General features: G+C 32.8%; 2 protein-coding genes across 4 annotated transcripts in view; one reads left to right on the top strand and one right to left on the bottom strand.

The window, feature by feature from the left end:
- LOC126775424 (Fanconi anemia group J protein homolog) overlaps positions 1–18,878 on the bottom strand; it is a 76,302-nt gene extending 57,424 nt beyond the window's left edge. For all 3 annotated transcript variants that reach the window (XM_050497359.1, XM_050497360.1, XM_050497361.1), the window contains exons 1-2: positions 18,380–18,878; positions 17,621–17,732 (exon numbers count right to left, since the gene is read on the bottom strand). In XM_050497359.1, coding sequence (XP_050353316.1) covers positions 17,621–17,732; positions 18,380–18,694 — 427 coding nt within the window. In that variant the 5' untranslated portion in view covers positions 18,695–18,878. The remainder of the gene's footprint in view (positions 1–17,620; positions 17,733–18,379) is intronic.
- LOC126775497 (fatty acid-binding protein-like) overlaps positions 1–26,258 on the top strand; it is a 98,704-nt gene that overhangs the window by 36,504 nt on the left and 35,942 nt on the right. The window lies entirely within an intron of this gene.

The raw sequence follows: 26,258 nt of genomic DNA, 5'->3' as shown, positions 1-26,258 counted from the left end.
TATTTATTATTACAGCACCACCCACCTCATATCCTATCTGTAATTACTTACACCGTTGGTTGCCTGGAAGAGATCGCTATGTAGCGATAAGGTCGCCAGAATTGTACTTTTATTTAGACTAGGTTATTAGGCTAGGTGTACAATAAAAAGTATAAAGTAAAGTAAGAAGATACGATGTTTATAAAGGCTTGCTTTTAAAAAAAATGATTTTTATTACTATTAATTTATTCTCCTATTGTGAGATAAATTTTAAGATGGTAGTCAATATAAATAAAAATGTATACTAGAAGATGCATCGCGCTTAGTAGCCGGGATAGGTATATAATGTTGTTATATAAATAGGGTTATATAGTAGGTAATTATTGGATACTTTGAATATTTGTGTATGATCTAAGCTGATATGTATTTATAACCGAGATGGCCTAGTGGTAAGAACGCGTGAATCTTAACCGATGATCGTGGGTTCAAACCCGGGCAAGCACCACTGAATTTTCATGTGCTTAATTTGTGTTTATAATTCATCTCGTGCTTAACGGTGAAGCAAAACCTCGTGAGGAAACCTGCATGTGTCTAATTTCGTTTACATTCTGCCACATGTGTATTCTACCAACTCGCATTGAAGCAGCGTGGTGGAATAAGCTCCAAACCTTCTCAAAAGGGAGAGGAGGCCTTAGCCCAGCAGTGGGACATTAACAGGCTGTTACTGTTACTGTACTGTACTGTATTTATAATGAAAAAGTATGTATGTGTGTAACTGTTATCTTTTAAATCTTCGAGATATCTATAATGTGTCATATCTTATCTAACTTAGGTAAATTTAGTGCATAGCAACTGACAGTCGATCTAGATTGTTGTCGATGCGCTAAATATATAAACATATGTTCGATATTAGTGCACACCATCATATAATTGTATATAGTGGGATTATGTATATAAAGGTCTAATCTCACATGTAAATTTTATAAAAATATCACCGTACCGTAACCGTAACAGCCTGTGAATGTCCCACTGCTGGGCTAAAGGCCTCCTCTCCTCTTTTTGAGGAGAAGGTTTGGAGCTTATTCCACCACGCTGCACCAATGCGGGTTGGTAGAATTCACATGTGGCAGAACTTCAGTGAAATTAGACACATGCAGGTTTCCTCACGATGTTTTCCTTCACCGTAAAGCACGAGATGAATTATAATCACAAATTAAGCACCTGAAAATTCAGTGGTGCTTGCCCGGGTTTGAACCCACGATCATCGCTTAAGATTCACGCGTTCTTACCACAGGGCCATCTCGGCTTTTTATATAAAAATATAATATCGAATAAAAACGAAATGTAAACTATTATTATTGAATATCGTTTTTTAAAAGGCAATGTTACTCATAACAAACCACAATTTGCAATAGATGTAAACAAAAAGTGATTTTTTAAAAAAACATGCTTCATCAACTGTCTCCAAACACAATCGATTCAAAATTTGTATATTTACATAAAAAGTCTTATCATTTACAAATGTTTTTAAAGATCTGAAATACATCTAATTAAAGCCAGAGACACGGTTTCTAATCTCTACTAATATCACTATGTACTTGAAGTCGGTTCACGGTGTACGCCCCAAACAACAACGTGGACGCCATTTGTCCCGTAAATAAACCCATCCAAACAATTTTACATGAAACTTCAAAGACATGAGTTTGACACTAAGCGCTCGTGTGACATTCCCCTCTTGTGTCGCTTTTATTATATCTTAATTCACACCCCTAGCGTTATAGCATTTACACGCCAAATAAGACTCAATGGCTCATGGAATTAAATTGAAAATGCTATGACGGAAAATACAACAGTGGCTGTTTTCATATGCTAATTTATATTTCATTAATAAGCGATTTTGAACTTTATTTTTTATTATTAAGATTCAAATTGCTTTTTGGTTAAACTTATGATTTCAAGGGGTGTGTAGAGTTAGAGCGGTAATAAGTACGTAGTATTGTCGGTGTGCTTTGTAATTAATACATAGGCAGTGGCATTGATATGCCAAATTGCCGTTGTTCCGACAAAGGTTTTTTCTCTGAGGGCATTTTCAACAATTCCAACGAATTAATTTGGATATGCATCCCTTTATGGGAGTAGTTTGTCACTTGTCAAGAGTGGATTGTTTGAAGGGAATGTTGTCGCATGGATTTGTTATGTATATAACTAAATGTCTTAACTCTTTATTGTACATCACATTACATAGTATAAAAGCCAAGAAAAGAAAAATATGTATATATGTTATATACAGCGCAAAAGGCGGTGTTCTCGGTTATTTTATCGATTTGTTACATTCAACCTTTGGGTTAGAAGATTTGAAAATAAGATGAGCGTGTATAGTGTACCTTTATATTTACCCCTACACATACATAACTATATAAACACTACATATGTTGTCATACAAAAAGAAACGTTGAAATATATGATAAATATATACTACATACAATCAATGACATAGTATGAAATAGGATTATTTAAATTAATATTTTTATTTTATATAATGTTTATTTCTGTCATTTTTTCATAAAAAAAAATATATATGTGTTTCTTTGATATGGTAGAAAAAAGCATTCCATATTTAGATCGCATGTATTTGAAGGATTCTTTAAAGAAATTAGTCGTATGAACAAATTAAGTTAAATGTCAGATTTTCTGATGATCGTAGTTTATCAGTATGTAAGAACTCAAACATTTCCTTCAAATACGATGGCGCTTTTGAAATATTTAATGCACAGAACAGAAAAGAGAGAATATTTATTACTTTACGAACGCATAGTGAGTCACTTGAGCTTTTTAACGAGTTATAATACATGGTCATCATATTTATACTAATATTAAAAATGCAAAAGTAACTCTGTTCATCTGTTACGCTACCGCTGAGCTAATGAACAGATTTTGAGGAAATTTGGTATAAAACAACCTCGAACCCGAGGAAGTAAATATGCCTTTTTATACAAAACACCGTTTGGGTGGCCGTTCTATCGGACTAAGTGGATACAAAAGTGGAAGTGGGTACGATTGTGCTCGAAATCGGTCAGACGAGCGTCATTATCATCACATTATCATTTGGGATCCCAATTATGAGAGGCACTATTTGAATAATAACTAATAGGTAAGTTATTTAAAAAAAACAGAACTTTAAATATTTTTATTACAAAATTTGTATTAATTTTGTAGAGTTAAATACATAAAGATACTTAATTTAATTGATTAGTTTATGATTTAAGTGTTGCTATGATGTCACACATCGCAATTAAATGTTATTGATAGAAATTATAATTAAAGAAAAACAATACGTTAATATTTAATGAAATAAATATATTTAGCCAATATAATCTTCTTGTATATATAAGAAAAATGCCACTGACTGACTAACTCAACACGAGATCTCGGAACCTATAGATCCGATTGACTTGAAATTAAGTACTTCTTATGCTATAGACGATCACTAAGAATGGATTTTACGCTAATCCTGTTCAAAATAGATTTTTTATATTCTGAAATTCAGAGTATACGCGTCAACTAAATTAAGAAAATAAAAGGGTTACTTTGTTTTAATTTTACACACAAAGTCGATACGGGAAGCTAGTAATATATAGCAAAACACGAGTCGGTCTTACCTTTACCCTTACCCTAAAGATAAATTGTGAAACGTCTACTGGAGTGCCTTGGGTAAAAACAAATTTCAATATTTTATTTTTTAAATTTCTTGATCAACATCTCAACAATGATCAACGGTACGTGAAGAAGTCATATTACCTACTTAAATTGTAGAGCGTAAAAAGTACAACAAAAATAATTGATCGTCATTTTCGTATTATGATTTAGAGCAGAGTAATCACATAAAAACAAATTTAACGCCTTTATTCAAGATGGCGGAGAAAACTTATGAGGGTTTTCGGTCTAAAATTTCGTGTTTAGTTTAGTTTAGTTTTGTTTCTCTACATGATTTCCAAAAATCAGCCCGCTAGTTGCACATACAATTATTTAAGATTTTTCCGTGTAACAAGTGTAAACACAATTGCAATATTTGACTCTTACATGACCTGTCATTTTATTGTATTTCACCTGTGAAATACAATAATTATATATATTAAAAAGTTAGCGTCTTATAATTCAGGTACATAAGTAATAACATATTGGAGTATTTATATATTAAGCCTAAGTTAGTTTTATTATTCCAGTATCATAATATATTATGTATGTCGTAGAAGCCCCTTCTTCTATTGGCCTAAATGGAATGTTCAATAAAGTCGCATAGGTGGGTCGGTAATCGGTTCACGAAGATTGCAAATAATCGCGCTTATATGTTATTACATTTTTGTCTCTTATATGTATAAAAATATTTGTAAGAAGACAACCAAAACATTTATTATTTGATTAATAAATACAAATGAATAAAAAAAAACAAAAGAACTTCAAAAAATAAATAATATGGTACGTAAGATTATCATACAAAAAAGTTCCAACAATATTCAAAAGATGGCGTTGTACACCATTTTATAAGCCGTCCGTTGAGTCAAAGTAGTTTTACAGTTCGCTGATAGATGGCGCTTAACAGTTATACAAAAATTTCTATTTTAAAAAAGTATTATATATTTTGTATTTATTACGAACAAGGAAAAAAGGTTATATATCTATTTTTCATTATTAAGTTTAATATACAAGTTTAGAATATTTCAATAATGTATTGATTATTATAATTTATAGAGACAGACCCTAGTACCGATACAAAATTTCAAGAATCGCAGATGAAATATCAGCTTAATAAATTATTATTTAGCGGGTAATTAGTGAAACAATGCTGTGTCTTCTTTCGAATTTCAAATTTATAGTAACAGAAAGAGCGAAATCTGTGTTTAACTAAGCAAAGTCTATAGTAAAGCCTTATATTTCTATCCCGTAAGTATTATGAGTACAATCAACTAAAAGATATAATTTATTGATTTTAAAGATACCGATAATAATACACAACATTTCAAATTATTCCACAACGATTCCATTAATTCAAAAATAAATTGATCTTGACAATACGTTTCACGATACAATTCCAAACTGAAAAGAATTCAGCGAAATTTTCTACCATAAATCAACAATCAGTGCATAGCATACCCCATAGCTAACCGCCAACCCATTTACATTTACGACCGAGAAACGATACAATTTAAAAAATATATATTAAAAGACAAATAATAATTCGAAAATGAAGGTTTCCGAACGAGTCACGAAACGTACGGAAAATGCCCATCATATTAATAGAGTGACGTGCTTAAAACTGTAAAATTACCATTTGGTATGAGATTCAGGAATAAAAAAACCTTTAAAAATGGCTTCGATTAGGGGCAGAATGATGCGCACGAAGCACGTGCCGTCGAAGCGGGTTTAATGGTACGGAAAATATGAACAATAATATTTTATGTTAAAGGGCTGCTTGTAAGTGGATTACGTAATTTATGTTTATTTAATTTATAACATTTTAGTAAGTTACAAAACAAATACATTAGTATTATATACATATGGGTGGTTAGTAGTTAGCTTATGCTTCTGGGTTCAATGAGAGTGAACTTTTGTTTGCTCATACACTTGTACACTAATGTATTTTGCTCAGTTAGCCAGTCTATTTATATATTTAGTCATTATTGAATACATTTAAAGGTTATGTTAAAGAAAATTTCATAAATATGGCATTAATTTTGATAAATGATAAAAGGACTTGGGGGTTAATATTCGTTGATTTTCATACAGGATACATAAAAATTGTACCTACAGTAACAGCCTGTAAATGTCCCACTGCTGGGCTAAGGCCTCCTCTCCCTTTTTTGAGGAGAAGGTTTGGAGCTTATTCCACCACGCTGCTCCGCAGTGCGGATTGGTAGAATACACATGTGGCAGAATTTCGATGAAATTAGACACATGCAGGTTTCCTCACGATGTTTTCCTTCACCGAAAAGCACGAGATGAATTATAAACAGAAATTAAGCACATGTAAATTCAGAGGTGCTTGCCCGGGTTTTGAACCCACGTTCATCGGTAAAGATTTTTTTTTTTTTTTTTTTTTCTTCTTTTCACATTCACGCGTTCTTACCACTGGGCCATCTCGTGCTTTGCATTGTACGTATATGAATATTATTTGTTTAAGATTACGATTGAAGACGAAGAGTACCTACTGATTAACTTTCCGGTTCTACTAATAGAATTTATATTCTGTACCGGCGGTAAATTTAATTTTTAAATAATTGTTTAAGTCTGTTGTAGACACAATTAATTTTAAGAATCTATATATAACTTATAATAATAATAAGCTCCACTCCTTCTCCTCAAAAGGGAGAGGAGGCCTTAGCCCAGCATTATGTATTCATTAATTAATGTGTTATTACCCTGTTTGTTTCCTGGGACCGAATTCTACTAATTTATAACGATTACGATACGTTCCCGATTCAATTCCGATCCAACTTTGAATCATCTGTATTTATTCGAATCGGAACCGAACCGATAATATGTTAACATATAGCGTTATGTCAAAATCAAACGTAATTGTAAACTTTTATGGCAATAGTCGATAATTAAATTAAAGAATAGGAAAACGGAAAAAACGGCAACGATCACGCTTCGATTCGATTGCGATAAAGTAATAATTTGTTAGTAGAATTGGCCCCTGCATTTAAATAAATAAATAAATGTTGTATGATGACGATTTAATAGCGCAGGATTTAAAAAAGGCTACTTGGTGCACAACAAACGTGAAAACTAAATGATGGTCAGAAGTTGGTGGTGGGGCTTTTTGCAAGTACGTCTGGGTAGGCATCTAGTAGGCTCATCACATAATCTACCTTCAAACAGCAATATTTAGTGTTTTTCTGTTCCGGTTGAAAGCGTGAGTGATATAGAGAAACTACAGTGGACATAACATCTTAGTTCCCAATGTTGGTGGCGCATTGGAGATATAAGGGATGATTAGTATTTCTTACGGCGCCGATATGTGTTGGCGTTGGTGACCATCAGGTCTTCAGGCCATTTGACTTTCCGCCTACCGATTTTGAGTATTTTTCCGAAGAACAATAGTTAAAAGAATTTAATTATAAAAGTTTAATCAAAATGAAAAACAAATTATAGACTTTAATAAAATAAAAAAAATGTTATTTCTCGTAGAAATGAAGTTGTAGTTTTATGTTACGAATAAAAAATTGAGCTTATTTCCGACTTTATTTTTTTTAAATAACACTTAAACTCGGGACATTTAAATATGTTTCACTCAAACTGTATACTTGTATAATATGTATACACACAGAAATATACGATATACGGACTCGTCATTGATTGTATGTGTTATCGTGAATACGAATACAATTGTTATGCGTTCATTGTATTCCATAGTAACAACAATTTGCAATCGGTCGTCGGTCATTGATGACGTCAGACGATTACGGGTGTTCGCCAATTTTAGGTCACACGTCAAAATGACTGCTGTTTTAAAAGTAAAATAGTAATAGCTTGTAAATGTTATGGTAGATTTTCATCCGTGACATGCAAGATTCCTGACGATGTTTTCATTCACCACAAAACACAAATTAAGCACAACAAACGTGAAAACTAAATGATGGTCAGAAGTTGAAACCGGACAATCAGCATATGAGTTATATGATTATATGCTTTTATAACTTATAACTATTAAAAATTACGAATAAAATACATTTATACGTTTTATTTATAGATCTTATTATTCAAGATTAAAATAAATGATCTTACTAATATCATAAGCGCGGAAGTTTGTTACTTAGTTACGCAAAAACTACTAAAGGAATTTGATTGACATTTGGAATAGACAGTTTATACATTGACGTAGCATATGCTACCCAACCTCATCCCCCTTCCTAATCCGAAAACGTTGTCGGGCGCGTTAGCTAGTATTATTATAAAAATGCATTTACATTTGTTTAAAAGCAGTAAAGTTACAATTTTAAAACCGTGTTACTTGGAATTGAGACTTTTATTACGGTGACTTAGAAAAAATAAAATTTCCTTGCATCGCTTGTAGTCGAACGAAGTTAGCGAGCACGCGACTTTATTTCTGTTCCGTGAAGGACAAATGGAAGTTTGTCGTATTCGCCTATTGTTTTAATCAGTTTAGTGTCACATTTTAATATTTGTAGTTGATGATTGCGGTTTTAATTTCCGTACCAATATTTTCTGTAATTATTATTGTTATTTAACTCATTAGTAAAGTCCTAGTGGATAGCTTTTAAACCTGAGCATCTTAAGGGCTTGGGTTTAAACTTAAGGTTGGGCCAATAAAAAGGTGTTGGTTTTTTTGTCAAAAAATGCTCAATAAGTGTTGAGAGTTCTGCGGCCGTGTCGGATTTGCCATTCCATCTGATTATAATAGTAGGAAGATGCACTTCTGGATGAGCCATATAATTGTCTACTATAATTTATTCTGGGCAGTTGGCTAGAGCCTTGAGTGAGGGTGGTTTAATTACAACTCTTATAATCTATTTTTACTATTCAAAATATGAAGGTGGTGACCAACTCGTCCTTTTCATTCGCTCACAAGGATCAGACACAATGACAATAATTTCTGAACTTAAAATATAGATTTTATCAAGCAATACCTGTGCCCTGTTAAATATTTTTGAAAATTTATTACGGGAGGCGAACGAAATCAGATTAAATGGGGGCAATAATCATATTTATTTTACTGTTAAACGTTACCCTTTTGTAGTCACGAAATGATCGCGTTCTATGCACCAGTTTTCCATACAACTAGTTAGTTTTAAATAAAAAAAAATTTAAAACATTATTTAGAATGAATATAATTCTGTATGAGTTGGTATATGTTATTTCTTATTTATCTGATTAATTTTTTTTCTTCTTGGCAGATAAAAAGAACATATTCTACCGCCTAACAGCAATACTTATTATTGTTGTGTTCCCATTTTAAGGGTTAGTCAGCCAGAGTAACTACAGGCACAAGGGACATACTTTCTTAGTTCTCAATGTTTGTAGAATTAAAACCAGGGTTCAAGAAAGTATTTTTTTTATCAACTATATATCTTAATAATTATGTCTCTCGTTATTTATGAATTACGTATTCATAGAGGGAAAGACGTCAATAGTTGTCAGTTATCACATCACAGTTTTCGGAATATTGTGATGGTATAACAAAAATAATTACGTTAATTTCATCATGACTCCTGGAATTGTAGTTTAATTTTTGGAAATTCGTCCCCATAGATGAAACACGGAAGCTAAAAGTCGGAGGGTATGATCACTATGGCATAAATTTGTATGCAAATGAGTGGAAGAGCGAGCTCGCGGCAATAATCGGCCGGCGGCATCATAAATAACGTTTACGATTCGACGACATCGGCGGCAACCCTTGCTGGGAAATTAACGCAACGCGGGAGGTACCTCGTCTTGATATAGTAAGCCGTACTTAAGCATTCACAATGCTAATATCGAAACGTCTAAAAGCTCATTCTAATTGGATCGATATGCAAAAAAAAAAACAAATAGAAAATATTTAATTAAAACATACAACCGGACTTAGCCTTACTATTCTTATGTTTCCTTATTAATTAAATATAGACTTGCTATAGAGCTATTAGACCTGTTTATTTTGTCCGTGAACAGAGACTTCCAATTCTATGGACTTAAAGGGGCTTCTCAGCTTTTCATACTGAAATTTTTATACCTTTTAGTTTTAATTACAGATTAAATCGATAGATATTTCGATTGTTTTTATGTTCATGGTAAAGCAGTGCTTAGAGCATTTGGTTTTAGCGTCGTTTTTCCTTACGGTTTCTGCTAGTGACAAATATTTGCGTATATCGTTTATTTGTGTCGTCGTATATATCGTGGTCGGGCTATATTTGCGTTTAAGCGTGGAACATATCTGTTAGTGCTCACACTTCTATTCTATATAAATGCTTGGCGGCTGTTTAGTTAAACACTGCTTTCTCTCTTTCTGTCATTATTGATTTGACATTCGAAAGAATAACACAGCATTGTTTAACTAATCACTCGTTAAATAACGATTATAAGTAAGGCCGTTAATTTAAAACCTTAAAGTCTTAAATATTTAACTTATTATTAGATAAATTGCATTGGGTACAATTTGTTCTGGTCCGTATTATTATGTAGAAATTATATTCATTTTTAATTCAAATTGCTGAATCGACCTTCATGAAAATTTAATCAAAATTTTCACCATATCATGTCGGATAACATTATTTTAAAGAATATCACGTCCTATAATCACGAACATACATATAAACTTATAGTATTAATGTTTTAAAAACGAAAAATGTCAAAGTTTGGAAACAACCAAAAATAAAGACATTCTAATTCAATTTAGAAAAAGGGTTGTCAGCTACGCGGAATGGGAAAAAAGCGGTGAAAGTAAAGGGAGACTGGATGAAGGGAAGCTCAAAGACATGTTAGGGCGGCGACGTGTCGTACCCGTGCGGTTTGGGCTCCCGAGTAATTGATGCGTTCAAAATTATAAGGTAGCTTTAAATATCGTTTGTGACTTAAAAGACTACGTAAAACTGCACGTAATACGATAATGACTGTGAGTTGACATTTCAAACCGCCAAATAGTGCCGAGCTTAATACATAATCATGCAGAGGCGAGTTGGCTCAGTGGTTAGAATACCTGTATTTTAACAGCGACAGCAGTTTACAACTTGAGCAAGTACCTACTACTAAGTTTTCATGTCCGTGAAGGGCAGAAGACACCTTCTCCACGGGAGGAAAAGATAGCTTTGCCCATCTGTGGGACAACAACTAGCTATTACTTACTACGTCATGATCCATGTATTTTTTCTTTCTTATGAAGACGAACAACTCGACAAGCGGCATATGTCTTTGCCTACGCAGGCTTCATGGCCGATGGGTTTACCGATTATTATTCCTTTCATTACCACGTACGGAATGGTTGTAGGTTACACATATTTAAATATAATGATTGTAGCCTGTACATATTTCGATGGCTTGGTCTTAACATACCAACGTTTATGGAGCCTCTCCGATCCGTACCGAGGACGGCCATCGCAATGGTTTTAGTGGGTATAAATCCCACATAACCCGGTCCCCCCCCCCATGTGTGCTAGGTACCTTTCTGAAGGTTTCCATGCGTGAAGAAAAAAAAAGTCGCGGAGAACTGTCGTGAAAACCTTTTACGCAAGTTCAAGTTAGGGGGCCTATATATATAAAAAGCAAATTCTTAACTGGCTGTTTATTAATGAACAGCTTTAGTGGAGATTTAAATATCATTATGAAGAGGTTTTAGGGGGTTGATGCGGCCTCTCTATCTATAACTTCATTCAATAGACGTATAAGTTTGACCACGTTTTTGAGATTAAATAAACGAGTCACGCAAATAAGTTTGGAATCATCGAAGTCATAACTGAGTTGCTTGTTGGCTTTGTGTATGTCCGTTTGAGTAGAGTACAGTCTTGTTGTGTTCCTGTTCGAGGAGTGAGTGAGCCCGTGTAACAACAGACATAACATCTTACTTCCCAAGGTTGGTGGCGCATTGGGAATGTAAGGGATATTTAATATATTTATGTCTATAACACCGCCCATGTTGACCACTTATCATCTGATGGCGCATTTACCAGTCTGCCCACCTATTTTATATATATATATATATATTAAAAACTAGGGATAAGTACGAGTAAACCTTACACCAGGGTAATTAAATGATGATTTAAAAAATGATGAATATAAAATACCATTTCAACGGCCTCATATTAGTTTTGTATACGTTAAGAAAGCGTGTGCAAATTTTAAAACTAATCATATACTAAGTTTTCTCCTGATCGTTATCTGCAGTGTAATTTTGAATTCGTGTGTCGCGAAACCAAACCGCGAATGTTTCGTGACAAACCGAAAACTTTAAAAAAATAACCGTCGAGATCTTTTAGGGGAACACGATTGAGACGTCAGGATATTTGACACAAGAAAATTGGCGAAAGAATATCGTGATCAAAAATTTTAGGGGCTTCGCTTGACACATGCCAAAAGCAAATGCTTTAAAGAATATTTTTCTCACTAAGTAAGGAGACAAGTCGCCTTAAAATTGACGTTGACTTTAATTAGAAAAAGTGTTTTCTACAAAAACCAGTAGGCACATAATTGCACTGCATTGAATAATCCTTTTACAAATTAGGCTTGGAGTGCAGATAGAGTAATAATAATATAATATTGAATAAGTAACAATTCTCATATCTAAATGGATTATAATAAATATACCTCTAAAGGCGATTTTCCGATCATGCATAACTACGCTCTCATCTGAGCAAACTGGTTTGCGTAGATAAGCACGAGTGCCTGTATGAGCAAATACAAAATAACAATTGGCGTTTAGGTTGCACTTCTAATATTTAAGCACCTTAATTAAAATTTAGATAAAAATGCAACGCTCTTCGTTGGTTAGCATTGCATCAGGATCACTAGAGAACAGCCTATCCGATTTGTATAATTGTTTTTTTAAGTAATCAATATAGTCTAATTGAATTTAAATTTTAGGATGAGAAAACTTGGAAAAGTTGTCAGTTAAACGAAAAAATTAAAAAAAAATATGTTCATCCAAACCTTCTTTTCCGCACTTTTTATGCCTTTAATGCTTTAGCATTTTGCTTGCAATAAAGTATAAAATAAATAATTATATATTTTCACAACGATGACTTGATGTATCGATACACGTTTGCCGAGAACTGTGCAGGAATAGCGCCATAATTTCGAAGTTTTGTTTTGCATACATAGATGTCAAGTTAAAGTACATTCTATAATATATAATAGGAATTTATACATGTGCTGTAACTTTGAACTAACGTGTGATAGAAAAACGACGATATAACAGGTTTTGTAAAACTTAGTAGTTTTAAGCATATCACGGAATATAGTAATAAGTATGGAGACGTCATTTTTTTTTGTAACGCCTTACTTTTAAACCGATATACATTAAACTTTTACTATATCTTATGGGAAGCAACGTGTTGTTATACATAATATTATAATAAATTATACAATATATTACTAGTATGTATTATATATTTGACGAAAATAATTCAGGAAAAATAACCATAAATAACAGGAATGCATTCAGTGGCGTAGCTATCGTAGGGCCAGGTGGTGCACTAGGACCCCCGAGCTCAGGGGGCCCTCTAACCTCAGTTATGAAAAGAGAGGAGCGTAAAAGAAAAAAAGAAAAAAAATTCTTGCGTGGACGGGGAATTCTGTTAAAAATCGTATTTTTTCCTTTTATAGATCTCATCTATATAATAAATATTCTGTATTGTCCTGTGCGTCGTTGTTTATTTATTCCCATTTTCTTCTATTAAACACACAGATATTCCACCCCTCATAGAGGCGACGTATGGATTTTGCCTACTAGGGATAAGTTGAACTCACTGTTTCCTATTCTTGTTCTTATCTATAATTTTGAAGACCAATATAAGTTCAAGCTACACGGAAAGAGGGGATGAGGACCCGATTCTTTCCTTATGCACCGAGGCCCTTGTTCACCTAGCTACGCCACTGAATGTATTATTTATTCAACGTCAATTGCAATTATACATTTGATTATCGAGACAGCATATTTTGAATGATTATCTAGAATTAAAACTAACATATACATAAAAATTAAACTAACTTTATTCATAAATTTTGTTATATTCCCTGTACAGTACAGTAATAGCCTGTTAATGTCCCACTGCTGGGCTAAGGCCTTCTCTCCCTTTTGAGGAGAAGGTTGTGGAGCTTATTCCACCACGCTGCTCCAATGCGGGTTGGTAGAATACACATGTGGCAGAATTTCAATGAAATTAGACACATGCAGGTTTCCTCACGATGTTTTCCTTCACCGTTAAGCACGAGATGAATTATAATCACAGATTAAGCACATGAAAATACAGTGGTGCTTGCCCGGGTTTGAACCCACGATCATCGGATAAGATTCACGCGTTCTAACCACTGGGCCATCTCGGCTTTTTTATTTTATTCCCTGTATTGTCTTTTATTAATTGTTGTGTATGCATGGGTGAAGTTAATCAAACGTCAACGTAGCCATGAAAAATATTATATGTACAACTATAACAAATAATAAAACTCATTGCAGTGCACGATCGTGAATATCAAAAAGTTATAAACGAAATTGAGTGCAATAATTATAATATTTAAAATTGCGCATCGAGTAAGTCGAGTGAGATCTGAAGTGAGCTTTTTTTTTTAATTTAAAATAGATTGGCAGGTCTGGCTCTGCCAAATGTTACATGATGGTAAGTGGTCACCGCTGCCTTGGAACTGTAAGAAATATTAACTATCCCTTACGTCGCTAATGCGCCACTAACGTTGGGAACTAAAATGTTATGTACTTGTGGCTGTAGTAGTGTATGATAAAAAGAAATGTATTGGAATTTGCAGTCGCAAATTTATATATTAGTCGCAATACATTTCTTCAGCAGTTTTATTCTACAGATTACTGATACTGCTGAGGATTTACTATCACATGAAATTTGAACCATTGGTTAACAAAACGAAATCATGAAAACGTCAGCAAAAACAGACGTCATAAAACTACTGATTAAATTTGTAACTCTGTGGAACAGTTTCCGCCGGCGACTTTTTCGAACCGATATGACATAGAAACCTTCAAGAAAAGACCCTTCTCTTCCTTAAAGATGTAACGCACCTGTAAACCCTCTGGTGGTGCAGATGTCTATGGGCAGTGGGAGGCACTTTCCATCACATGAGGCTGCCAGTTTGCCCCGCACTTACATAAAAAAAGCGAAATATCGTTATAAATATTAAATTTGACTACAGAAAAAAATCGTGCGATGTCGTAATTTTTTCGTTAACTGAAGTAGCCCACAAATATGTTTCTCGTACTAACTTGACTCCGTTATAAGTTTTGACATTTATTAAGCATTATTTCTCGTGCCGTGTATCTGTGTAATTCAATGTATCATCTATATACGATCATCGTTGGCTCGGTGTCGAAAAGTTTGATATTTTCAGATTTCCGAGGTCGTAATCACATTACTTATGTAGAGACTTGAAAGTTATCGTTTAGGTGAAATGTTTATAACTGTTGATAACTTCAGGGTTGGTACCGCTGGTAGTGTGATCAACTTTCAGAGTCGCTTGAACTACACGATCGCAGAACAGTATGTATGTAAATTCATAAATATTTATAACTATTTTACGTGCAATCATTTTATTCATTAATGTTTTTTTTATTGAAACTATTATTTGCATTTAATCTATATTGCCCAAAACTATTTTTTATTTTCACGTACATAATATTTTTTCAATATTAAGCATTTTCTTTCTGTAGGGCTTAAATGATTCCATTAGCAGATATGGGTTAACCCTTTTGATTGAACCTCTTGATGCAATTCTATTATAACAGGCTTTTTTTATTTTATTCGCAACTGTTTTACCTCCGTTCAGAAATAAAGAATATAATGCCTATTTGTGTTGAAATGCCTAAAGCTATTTTTCTAAATAAATACTAAATAATTGTCTTAAAGTGTCAAACCTGGTTCAAATTAGAATCGTTTAAAAAAACAAAACATCTTCATGTTAAACGCAGTCATACACTTTAATATGGCTGATATATATATATATGTGTTAAATGCGTTAGATAGCTTTAAAAAGGCTTAAGTAATGTTATTAAATGCATATATCAACATCACACTAAGACGGTAGTCGCGCGGTTGAAACCAAACAGCAACTTGTAATAAATAGTAATAAACATTTATATATTTGAAATATTCCAATATAATTAGAAAAATTAAATAATTAATTAAAAATATGCTTTGTACTTGTGTGTAAGTCAATACTAATTAGTACTTACATTAAAAATAATTTTTATCTTTATGGTATCGATAATAAGGCATCACAGTTTCTGTTATCATAGTATCATGCAGCATGATACAAGATTGATAGATTAGAGACTGATTAATAAACATGTATTCATGTAGAAAATCACAAACGATCGAATTATGTACATTATATGATGCAATTGACAAAATGAATGGACCAATCAGGTAACAATAAAAAACATGAAAAATATCAGCATCGCCCTTACCGATGCAAATGGCTAGCATGCAACAAATGCATTCGGTTGTACTGCAATTTTCGTGTTAGGCTGTTCACGATGTCGTGTGACAGTGTTTTTGATTTATAAGTCAGTTTGTTCGTTACGTCGAACTGCGCACGCGAGCACTTGTGATCAATTGACGCTTCTCGTAACTTTACCGGTTGTGTTACGAATTTGTAATCCTGTTTATATAATGGTATAATACGGTGATGTATTTTCATAACTTGTATGTCTTATAAAAATTTAAGTATGTATATATAGGTAAGTGAAGTTTTTTTTTTTTTTATAGAATAGGAAGGCGGACGAGCATATGGGTCACCTGATGGTAAGTGGTCACCAAACGCCCTTAGACATTGGCCTTGTAAGAAATGTTAACCATCGCTTACATCACCAATGCGCCACCAACCTTGGGAACTAAGATGTTATGTCCCTTGTGCCTGTAATTACACTGGCTCACTCACCCTTCAAACCGGAACACAACGACCAACAAGTATTGCTGTTTTGCGGTAGAATATCTGATATATGATCTTCTGACGTTGAATTTATTTATTTATTGATATAAGAAACACCATTGGCATATTCACAAAATTAACAAGAAAAAATTACGATAATAGTAGGCTATTACAGGTTTCATGCATTACAACCTTTACTTTCATGCGTTTACAACAACATTGAATGACATTACATTTATAATTTATAAACAATACAATATTTATAATAAATGATATAATACTAATATAACACTCAATATAAATTAAGAAAAAAATAATTTCGGACACCGATACTAATGTCCAGGACTAGGAAAACTAACACGACCGAAGAGTACAGGCGCAGAAGCAAAAGGTTTTATGTGCAGAAGCACAGGAGTTTAAGCACCGTCAACTATTAAACTGCTTCAGCCGTTTTTAGTAAAACATTTAAAATTAATATAGTATTTATATCGCTAATATTTATTTAATTCCAATTAAACAAAATGACAGACGTGAAAAGCAACTAAAATTTCTACTGTTTAAAGTAGACTGTAGTCCGTCCTAAGGCAAATATTTTTTTATGCCAATAATTAGTTGGTTTTATTATTATTTACTTTGTAGATAGGGAAATAAATATATAGTTTTCGTGTGTGTATACATTAGCCTGTTTTCATGTTTATAAACCATAATGTGATATGTAATGAAGAAGATTCTAAATGAAAAGCAAAGAATGTTAATACCTAATTTACGGATAACATTCTGTTGTATCACATTTGAACCAGTGGTAACAAATTAGAACGCACTTGTAACAAACTTGCAAAATGACGAATCAAAAGTGCCTCTAAGATTTGTTAATTGTATGGACACAATAAAACTTAATGCTTTATATGTACAATGTATATAATGATTTAAAAAATATATACATCGATATTTATTTATCTCTAAAACAGTAACAAAGTAAAATATATACAGGCAGGGTGAATCGCTGGCTGTATATTTTTTTTCACTAAATATTTAGACTTACCCTGTAATTTCTTCTGCCAAGCTAATGTTGCACAGAGGAGAGCTAGAGTTTTACCAGTGCCTGTTGGACTTTCCACTAAACAATTTTCTTCTCTGTTTAGTGCACATATAACCTGAAAGAAAAAATACTTTTTATATCTAAAATCTGAAATTTATTTCAAAGTGGACAATTTTTTCTTGTTTATATTTTAATAATTTTACACCCATCATTTTATTTTGACTTCACATAATTAATATTATGTTGTAGCCAAACTAAAAAGCTCCTTAACATAAGACTTTTTGTAGTAAAGTTTTTTAAATAACTAAAGCTTTTAGTAAATTTAGAAACATCCTTTAAATGTCTGCTTCAGAATTATTATTATATTATAGCTAATTACAGCATGTTACTACAGTGTGGGTTAGTGCATATGTGGCCTATAATGACTCACACAGATTTCCTCTTAATGTTTTTCTTTACTAATCAGCATAAATTGAATTAAAAAACACACATAAAGCATGTGAAAAATCGATTGCGCTTGCCCGGATTTGAACCAGCAATCTTTAGTTCAATTTGACTTTAACCAAAATATATAAAAAATTAAAATTACACTTAAACGCCTCACTTATAAAAGTAGCTTAGCGGTTTTTTAGTTAAACACTGATTTTGCTCTTTCGCCTGCCTAAACCACATATATATGTAATGTCGTAAAGTTTTAGTTTTTAAGAATCAACATGTTATTCTGTTATAGTCAATATAAAAAAGTATATATCAAGAAATTACTTTTGACATCACAGCCTTTTGACAACTGTATGGTTCAACAGGAAGAATAACTTTAACCCCTTCCATAGTAATGTTATGTTGTGGTTTATTTTCCGATGTATGTGCACCATTTCGAGTAAATTCTCCCTTCACTTCTGAAGTTTTAGGAAAGAGATTTTTTATTATACCCCGCCTAATATTTACGTTAGATTGTGAAGGTTCTTCGTCCTCATCGTCTGATAAAACAATCGTTCGACTTATTTTAGATATCTCTACAAGGGATGGCGTTACATCGAAACTTTCATCATCGTCAGATATAGATATCGGCGAAGACATAGTGACCGCCAATAAATAGCGAACTTTTCAACAGTATTGAACTTGTTTTAGTTTAACTGGAACGACTACAATATTTTAATTGCATTAGTTCTATTTGTTTTGAAATATTAATTTCCTTTTTTAGGCACATTTATACGTAAGTTATAACAATGTATACTTTTTACGAATTAACATTTAACTTAGGTGTAACTTTATTACTATTTTGAATTTTTTGACACTGACAGCTTGATAAGGTAATGACATTACTGCTTGTGTTCGGAAATATTGCATAGAATGATAAATTCAATACTTAATATATATGTCTCTATATATTATTCAAATATCCTAATAATTTTATGTTCTCATCAGAAATTATTATTTTAAGGTCTACCCTACGAAATTTACGACAGACTTTTATTTGTTGGTGTATTTGTTCAGTCCGTCGTGATTTATTAAAGGTATTAAAATAAAGTAAAATATGTCTGTTATAATTATAATTTTAAAGTAAGAGGAATGCTTCCTTGTAACTTTTATTGTTTTTGGCTCTAATGTAATTTTTACATAACAAATTAACAAAATGTAGTTGTTTTGGAAAGCCCGGCAGATATGAATAAAACTTTATAGAAATAATTTATAATTCAAGAAAACGAATAGATAAATATGGAGTAAAATAAATAAAAAACGTAGCCTCGTTAATAAAATAAATATATGTTTATTTTTATTATAATAATATACAGCAAAGAGGTATATACTATACGCGGCCCGCACACACAAGGGATTAGAGATCGGCGGACTAGAGTGGGTGCTTGACTACATGAGAGAGCGTCATGCCGGTTGCCATCACGGCATAATAATCGGTCTTACATCCAAGCTGCGCTGCCAACAGGTGTTTCATCAATACTTGCCGACCTTGGGCTCCCTCCCTACCGTCAATCTCACCTGTTCGTGGTGCATCCTACAGATCTCTGGCGCCCGAAATCATGGCGGTATAACCACACAAATGCTGGAATTCGAAAATACAAATTCTGATAGCGGGTAGCAGCGCTATCAGCGAAATATTTCCAGCTACTACGGCCAACAAACCGCCTGCCAAGCGTGGTGACTAAGGAAAATACGGAAAACGGGTTAAATGACCCGTGAAAACAGAAATTATTAATCTTTAGACTTTTACCACAGCATATAAAATAACAAAATATTTGCATAATTATAATAAAAATAAACGTGTTTTAAATTTTTTAAACAATTTAACGTAACATTTCTTCGACGGAAGTATTTTAGCTTTTATTCGATCTCGACTTGCAACGTAAACATTGTTTTGTAACGGACATCGAAAGGCAGCATCTTAGTCAGCGGTGCAGGATTACAATCTTACATACTGTAACATAATTATTAAGATAAGATATATTTTTTATAATATTATATTACTTTCTTGAAAATATCTCAAGATATTAAGACATACTACATACTGCACGTGTTATATTTACATTATCACATTGTAATCTGAATGTAGGTAAATGACTAAAGGGATATAACATCTTATTTCCAAAGATGGCGCATTGGCTATGCAAGGAATGGTTAATATTTCTTACAGCACCAATGTCTATGGGCGGTGATAATCATTTACCACCAGATGACCTATTTGCCTGCTTGCTAACTCATTTGAAAATATAAAAAATATGTTGTGCTCTTTAATTAGGTACTGAGTAATACTTCGTGATCGTGCCTCAATTCTATATTTTATCCGGGACTTGATACCTAATAATACTGATTTAGCCATAATAAGAGTTTTTGTTTATTTTTGCAAGTTGGAATTGGAATAATAAAAATAAACTATATTAGCTTCTTACTTACGTATACTTATGTCAAAGGTTATAGAATTGTAAAATATGAAAAAAGTGAGGTTTTCTTTGATTTAAAGTGCAAATTATACTTTTATTTTTCTCTTCTAATGTTTAGGAGGAGGAGCCATAAACATATATGACAATAAAGACAAAGCAACTGCCCAACCTAACCAACACATTTTAGAAAACAAAAAATATTAAAGATAAAATTTTGAAGACCGTCTAAAAATGAATTGTCGGCAAGTTCGTTGTCAATTCTTTTAATGTTGTGACTGTGTCATATTTATTGCTGTAATTTTTAAAGATTAAAAAAATATTGCAGAATTACATAGTTTTTACTCATCATCAAATGATTCAAAATTTGAAAACGAATAATCGAATAAAACGAGTAATAAATACGACCTAAGATAAATTTTGATAAATAATGCTATATTTTTTTAAACTGCTAGTTTAAAAAATTATAGCATTATTTATCAATTTTATTTATACATTTTAAAATAATGAATAAATAAATTGAATACTGTATTAAAGCAGAAAAGCGTAAAAAAAAACATAAATGCAGTTTATCGTTTTACCCACCATTAACGATTTGGCATCATGTAGTTAATATGTCTGGCTGTTTAGAGTGTTGCTGTTGCAGCGTCAATTTCCCGCCGAAATACGGCGCCATTATACGAGTGAGTTGTCAACAGAGGTTATGGTGCGTTATAATTTGGTTTATAACCCAACACCACGTCGTTTAGCTAACACAATTAATGTAATAGTAAGCGTATCGATTTTAAGGGTATCGTATCTTTTTAAACATTATTTAGTGTAGTATTTAATATTGATACATTATATCATACTTAGTGTAGTCAACAATCAATTATTTATAAATAAAAAGAAATCGTTTTATTATTTGCTATATATATATATTTATTACAGAGAAAATATCAAAGACATTGAATATAAAACGCGTTGCGATAGGTAAAAGTAATGTTACAAGTGTTTTCTTTTATTTGAACTTATTCGTTCCAACTATAAGAATCTAGAAACGAATTTCACGCAATGCGATAAATTCATATCATATTTTTAAAGTTTGCGTAAATTAGTTTATAACCAAATTTTTATTTTGCATGTATCTTTCGTACACATATGAAGTTTTTTGCGTTTGAAAAATTGTACTCATGCTTGAGATCAAGTATTCGTAGTGTTTTGTTTTTTTTTTTTGTATTTTTAGATGTTGAAAACGGAATTTTAAATATTTTATTATGGTAAGTTTCCACATGGATTAAATACGTCAGCACTGTAAGAAATGCCTATAAAATACTCCATAAACCAATATAATTATAATGAGTGTTGGTTTACCTATCCAAAAGAATAAAATCAGTTTGCCATTTCATTAATAAATAACACATTCAAAGTATTGCCAATATATCGGAATGAAGTTTTTTTAGTCAAATTAATAGAGATAAATAGAAAAGTGAAACTATATTAAGTATGACACAACACCCCACTTTTCGGTCCATTCAACAGTTTACGTCGGCCTTTAATACGACGCCAACAAATTGGTGTTCGTCATAAATTATACTGAAGACATTGCCCTTGCTCCCCCAGCCGTTCCATCTGTGTTGCTATTACAGATAAAAAAAATTCTATGACACGTAATGGTAACCGAAAAAAATGAAACATATTACAAGTCAAATATAATTAATAAATTAACGCTTTACCTATAAATGTTGTAAAGAGGGTGATTAGTTAAACAATACTTATAAAACAACATTTATAAGAAAGATATTACTAAATATTTTTTTCATTTGAAAATGTGATAAATAAATAAAAAGGAAGATGAAAAAGTTGCGAGCTATTTATTTTATTAAGATTATATGCTCTTCATTTCGCAATTGCGCTTATATTACTTAAGAAATAAAGGAACATTACGCAAATACTTTTGTAACTGTATATAATTATTATTGGGACTACTTTGAACACTTAAACGCGTCCTCGTCAATTATTAAGGTGCTTTATTACTTTTGCTCTATTTTATCAGCGTATGTCGCTACTATTATACATCATTTCTATCTATTATCGTCTTTATTCCACTGTAATAGGGCAGGCGATTTGATAATGTTTTGGTAGGGCGATATTTGATTTTCTAGTTAATTTGATGGGAAAAGTTGTCGTATCGAAGTCATTTATATAGGAACATTATCAGTAGGGGTTCGCGCGGATTCCGGACGGTCAATGCGTCTAAGATTGATATCGAGAGAAGTGAAATGTGTTTGTTGTTGTAACGAAACATTTTATTGAGACAATCGATGATCCCTAGAGAAATTGTTAATTTGTTTTATCTGATGTTCAGAGAATTTGCGGTTAAATTGTAATAAAAGTTGGAAGATAACCGAAAACGATAAACTGTTAAGATTTATCGTTTAAATTACGTATTATTTACTGTGTGTTGTACTATATATACATTATAATGTTTATCCCTCAATTATTTTATTTCGTACTAATCTACAAAAAGAAAATCATATCTTACTTGATAGCTAGATACCACCCACTCATCAGATGTTCTACCGCTAAACAGCAATACATCGTATTGCTGTGCTTTTGAAGGGTGAGTGAGCTAGTGTAACTACAGGTTCAAGGGACATAAAATCATAGTTTCCAAGGTTGGCGTTGGCGATGCGGATTTTACAGCGTCAGTCTATGGGCGGTAGTGGCCACTTCGTATCAGGTGGCCTATTTTGTCGTCCACCAACAAATATATATATATATATATATATATATATATTTTTTTTTTAATATAAAAAATACGAATCAGCATGGTTCGAATGAAATCATCTTTCAAATCCAGATCATTGCAGTTTTGTAATGTATAGATTTACTAATTTAGGTCAGTCTGCGTTGCAGTACAGTCAAAGGACAAATCTAATATAATGCGGAAATCTACTACTGCAAATCAACAGCATTGTGACTAACAGGCAACACCCTTTTATTTGAAGATGAGACGCGGTCGGACACAATGAACCAATTCAGTTTGAGCGTTCGAGCGATAAAACACGGTTGATTCTACATATGTCCCCCGTATTTCAACTGCCCTCAATTTTGTAGCATATTGACAGTTTTAATAAGAAGTATTTCAAATAGGTACCGATATATGAAATTGGTATTTTCGGAACGAAGTTCCGCATCGCACGTTACGCTCCAGATAATTGGCGAATGAGATCTAGGTTGAAATAAGTGTAAGACCATTACGAAACTTTTTCTGTAGTGTGTTTGTTTGTGTGTCTCCAAGCCGTATGTCTCATATTATTGCAGTGTATATGTGTCAGCTGTATTCGTATTTTATTGTTGTTCTCTTATTTTTATATTTTAACATTATAGTCGCTTCCTCATTGATATGTTATATTTATCATTTGAAACGAAAACACATATTTATCATTTGACACAAAATCGTAACCGTAACAGCCCGTGAATGTCGTGAATGTATGGGCTAAGGCCCAGCAGAGGGACTTTCTCCTCAAAAAGGGAGAGGAGGCTTACCTCCTCTTAAGGTTTGGAGCTTATTCCACCACGTTGCTGCAATGCGGGTTGGTGGAATACATATAGGGCAGAATTTCAGTGAAATTAGACAAATGCAGGATTCCTCACGATGTTTTCATTCACCGTCAAGCACGAGATGAATTATAATAACAAATTAGGCACATGAAAATTCAGTGGTGCTTGTTCTGGCTTGAACCCACGAACATCGGTTAAGATTCACGCGTTCTTACCACTGGGCCATCTCGACTTCCACAATACTCGGCTGTCACTACAAAACGATACATATTTATTGATTTTAATGGTTAGCTTAAGATTAAACGTATTTGTAATTTATCAATAAATAGGGAGAAACAATAAATGTAGCAATTACTGACAATCAAATTATGAATATGGCTAAAATGAAGAAATATCTGTACGAAGAAGTATCAAATATAATATTAATAATAATAAATTTATTTCACATAAAGGTTTATTTACATTAACTTAGTCTAGACAAGAGATAATTTATGTGTTTATTAAAATTAACAAAGACATTTTAGAGAACAATTCAGTCATCCTAGCTATATTATAAGAATAACTTGTGCTAATCATAGCCAGCTATCTCCTCCCAAGAGCGAATAATTAGTTTATAGCAAAAGTATAATTTGAATTTATAGAAATAACTAATGTTTACATCAAACTAAAGAAAAAGTTAATGTTAAGAAATTATGTGGGTATGCGTGATAGTGTGTGCGTTATTGAATGTGTGTGTATGTGTGTGAGAGAGATATTATATATATAAATACCATAACTTTTTTAAATAAAGAATTTATAACACAATATAAGGGTCCTGTTGTAATACGAAAAACAAGTTCGTCTTAGGGACTTCTCTTCATTGTACTTAAGAAAACAATTTAATCGTGATTATCAGTTATAGTTGTTACAACAAAACTGATTCAAGAACTTCGATCCCTAATTCTAGTTTAATGGTTCTTTATAAACAGTGGTATATATATCTTATTTCCACATAACATGACAACTAAACACGATCACGCAAATTAATTGTTATAGGTCTTCTTTTATAGAATAGGAAGGCGGACGAGCATATGGGCCACCTGATGGTATGTGGTCACCAACGCCCTTAGACATTGGCATTGTAAGAAATGTCAACCATCGCTTATATAGCCAATGCGCCACCAACCTTGGGAACTAAGATTTTATGTCCCTTGTGCCTGTAATTACACTGGCTCACACGCCCTTCAAACTGGAACACAACAATATCAAGTACTGCTGTTTTGCAGTAGAATATCTGATGGTACCTACCCAGACGAGCTTGCACAAAGCCCTACCACCAGTAATAATATGCTCTCAAAAAACGCTAATTAAAATTGGTTCACGTACGGTACCGAAACGGGCGTTATCGAATGCCTAAAAACTTTAATTAGTTTCATAATAGGTTAGGTTAGGTTAGTAGTAAGTTAGTTAGGTAGTCATAAGTTCCATATTGTAAACACAGAACAGAAGTTTCATGGAAATGTCATTGCGATTTCAATTCAATCGACGAACGATACATGAGCGCATAGAATACGAACTAAGAAACAAGCAATTATCTAAAGTAAGGTAAGAAATCTTTATTTAATATAGAAGCGTTACACGTACCTTTAGATGTTCAAAAATCTATCATACTACATCTACATCTACTATTTTTGTATAACTTATGTTTGAGATTTGAGAGACTTGGAATAATATACAAGTTAGTACCTATTGAGACGACATGTCCCGTTGGTTAGAAAATTTTAATCTTAAACGAAGATTGCGGGTTCAAACCCCACGCCAGTACCACTGAATTTTCATGTGCTTAATTTATGATTGATTTCATTTCGTGCTCGGCGGTGAAGGAAAACATCGCGTTAAAACCTGCATGTGTCAGTGTAAAAAAATGACATATGTGTTACCAACCCGCAGGTTTACTGGTGGTAGGGCTTTGTGCAAGCTCGTCTGGGTAGGTACCACCCACTCATCAGATATTCTACCGCAAAACAGCAATACTTGATATTGTTGTGTTCCGGTTTGAAGGGTGAGTGAGCCAGTGTAATTACAGGCACAAGGGACATAAAATCTTAGTTCCCAAGGTTGGTGGCGCATTGGATATGTAAGCGATGGTTGACATTTCTTACAATGCCAATGTCTAAGAGCGTTGGTGACCACTTACCATCAGGTGGCCCATATGCTCGTCCGCC

Source organism: Nymphalis io, chromosome 18 (genome assembly GCF_905147045.1).
Source record: "Nymphalis io chromosome 18, ilAglIoxx1.1, whole genome shotgun sequence".
Classification (NCBI taxonomy): Eukaryota; Metazoa; Arthropoda; class Insecta; order Lepidoptera; family Nymphalidae; genus Nymphalis; species Nymphalis io.
The sequence above is the reverse complement of the archived record's forward strand: the minus strand, read 5'-3'. Positions and strand labels throughout refer to the sequence as shown.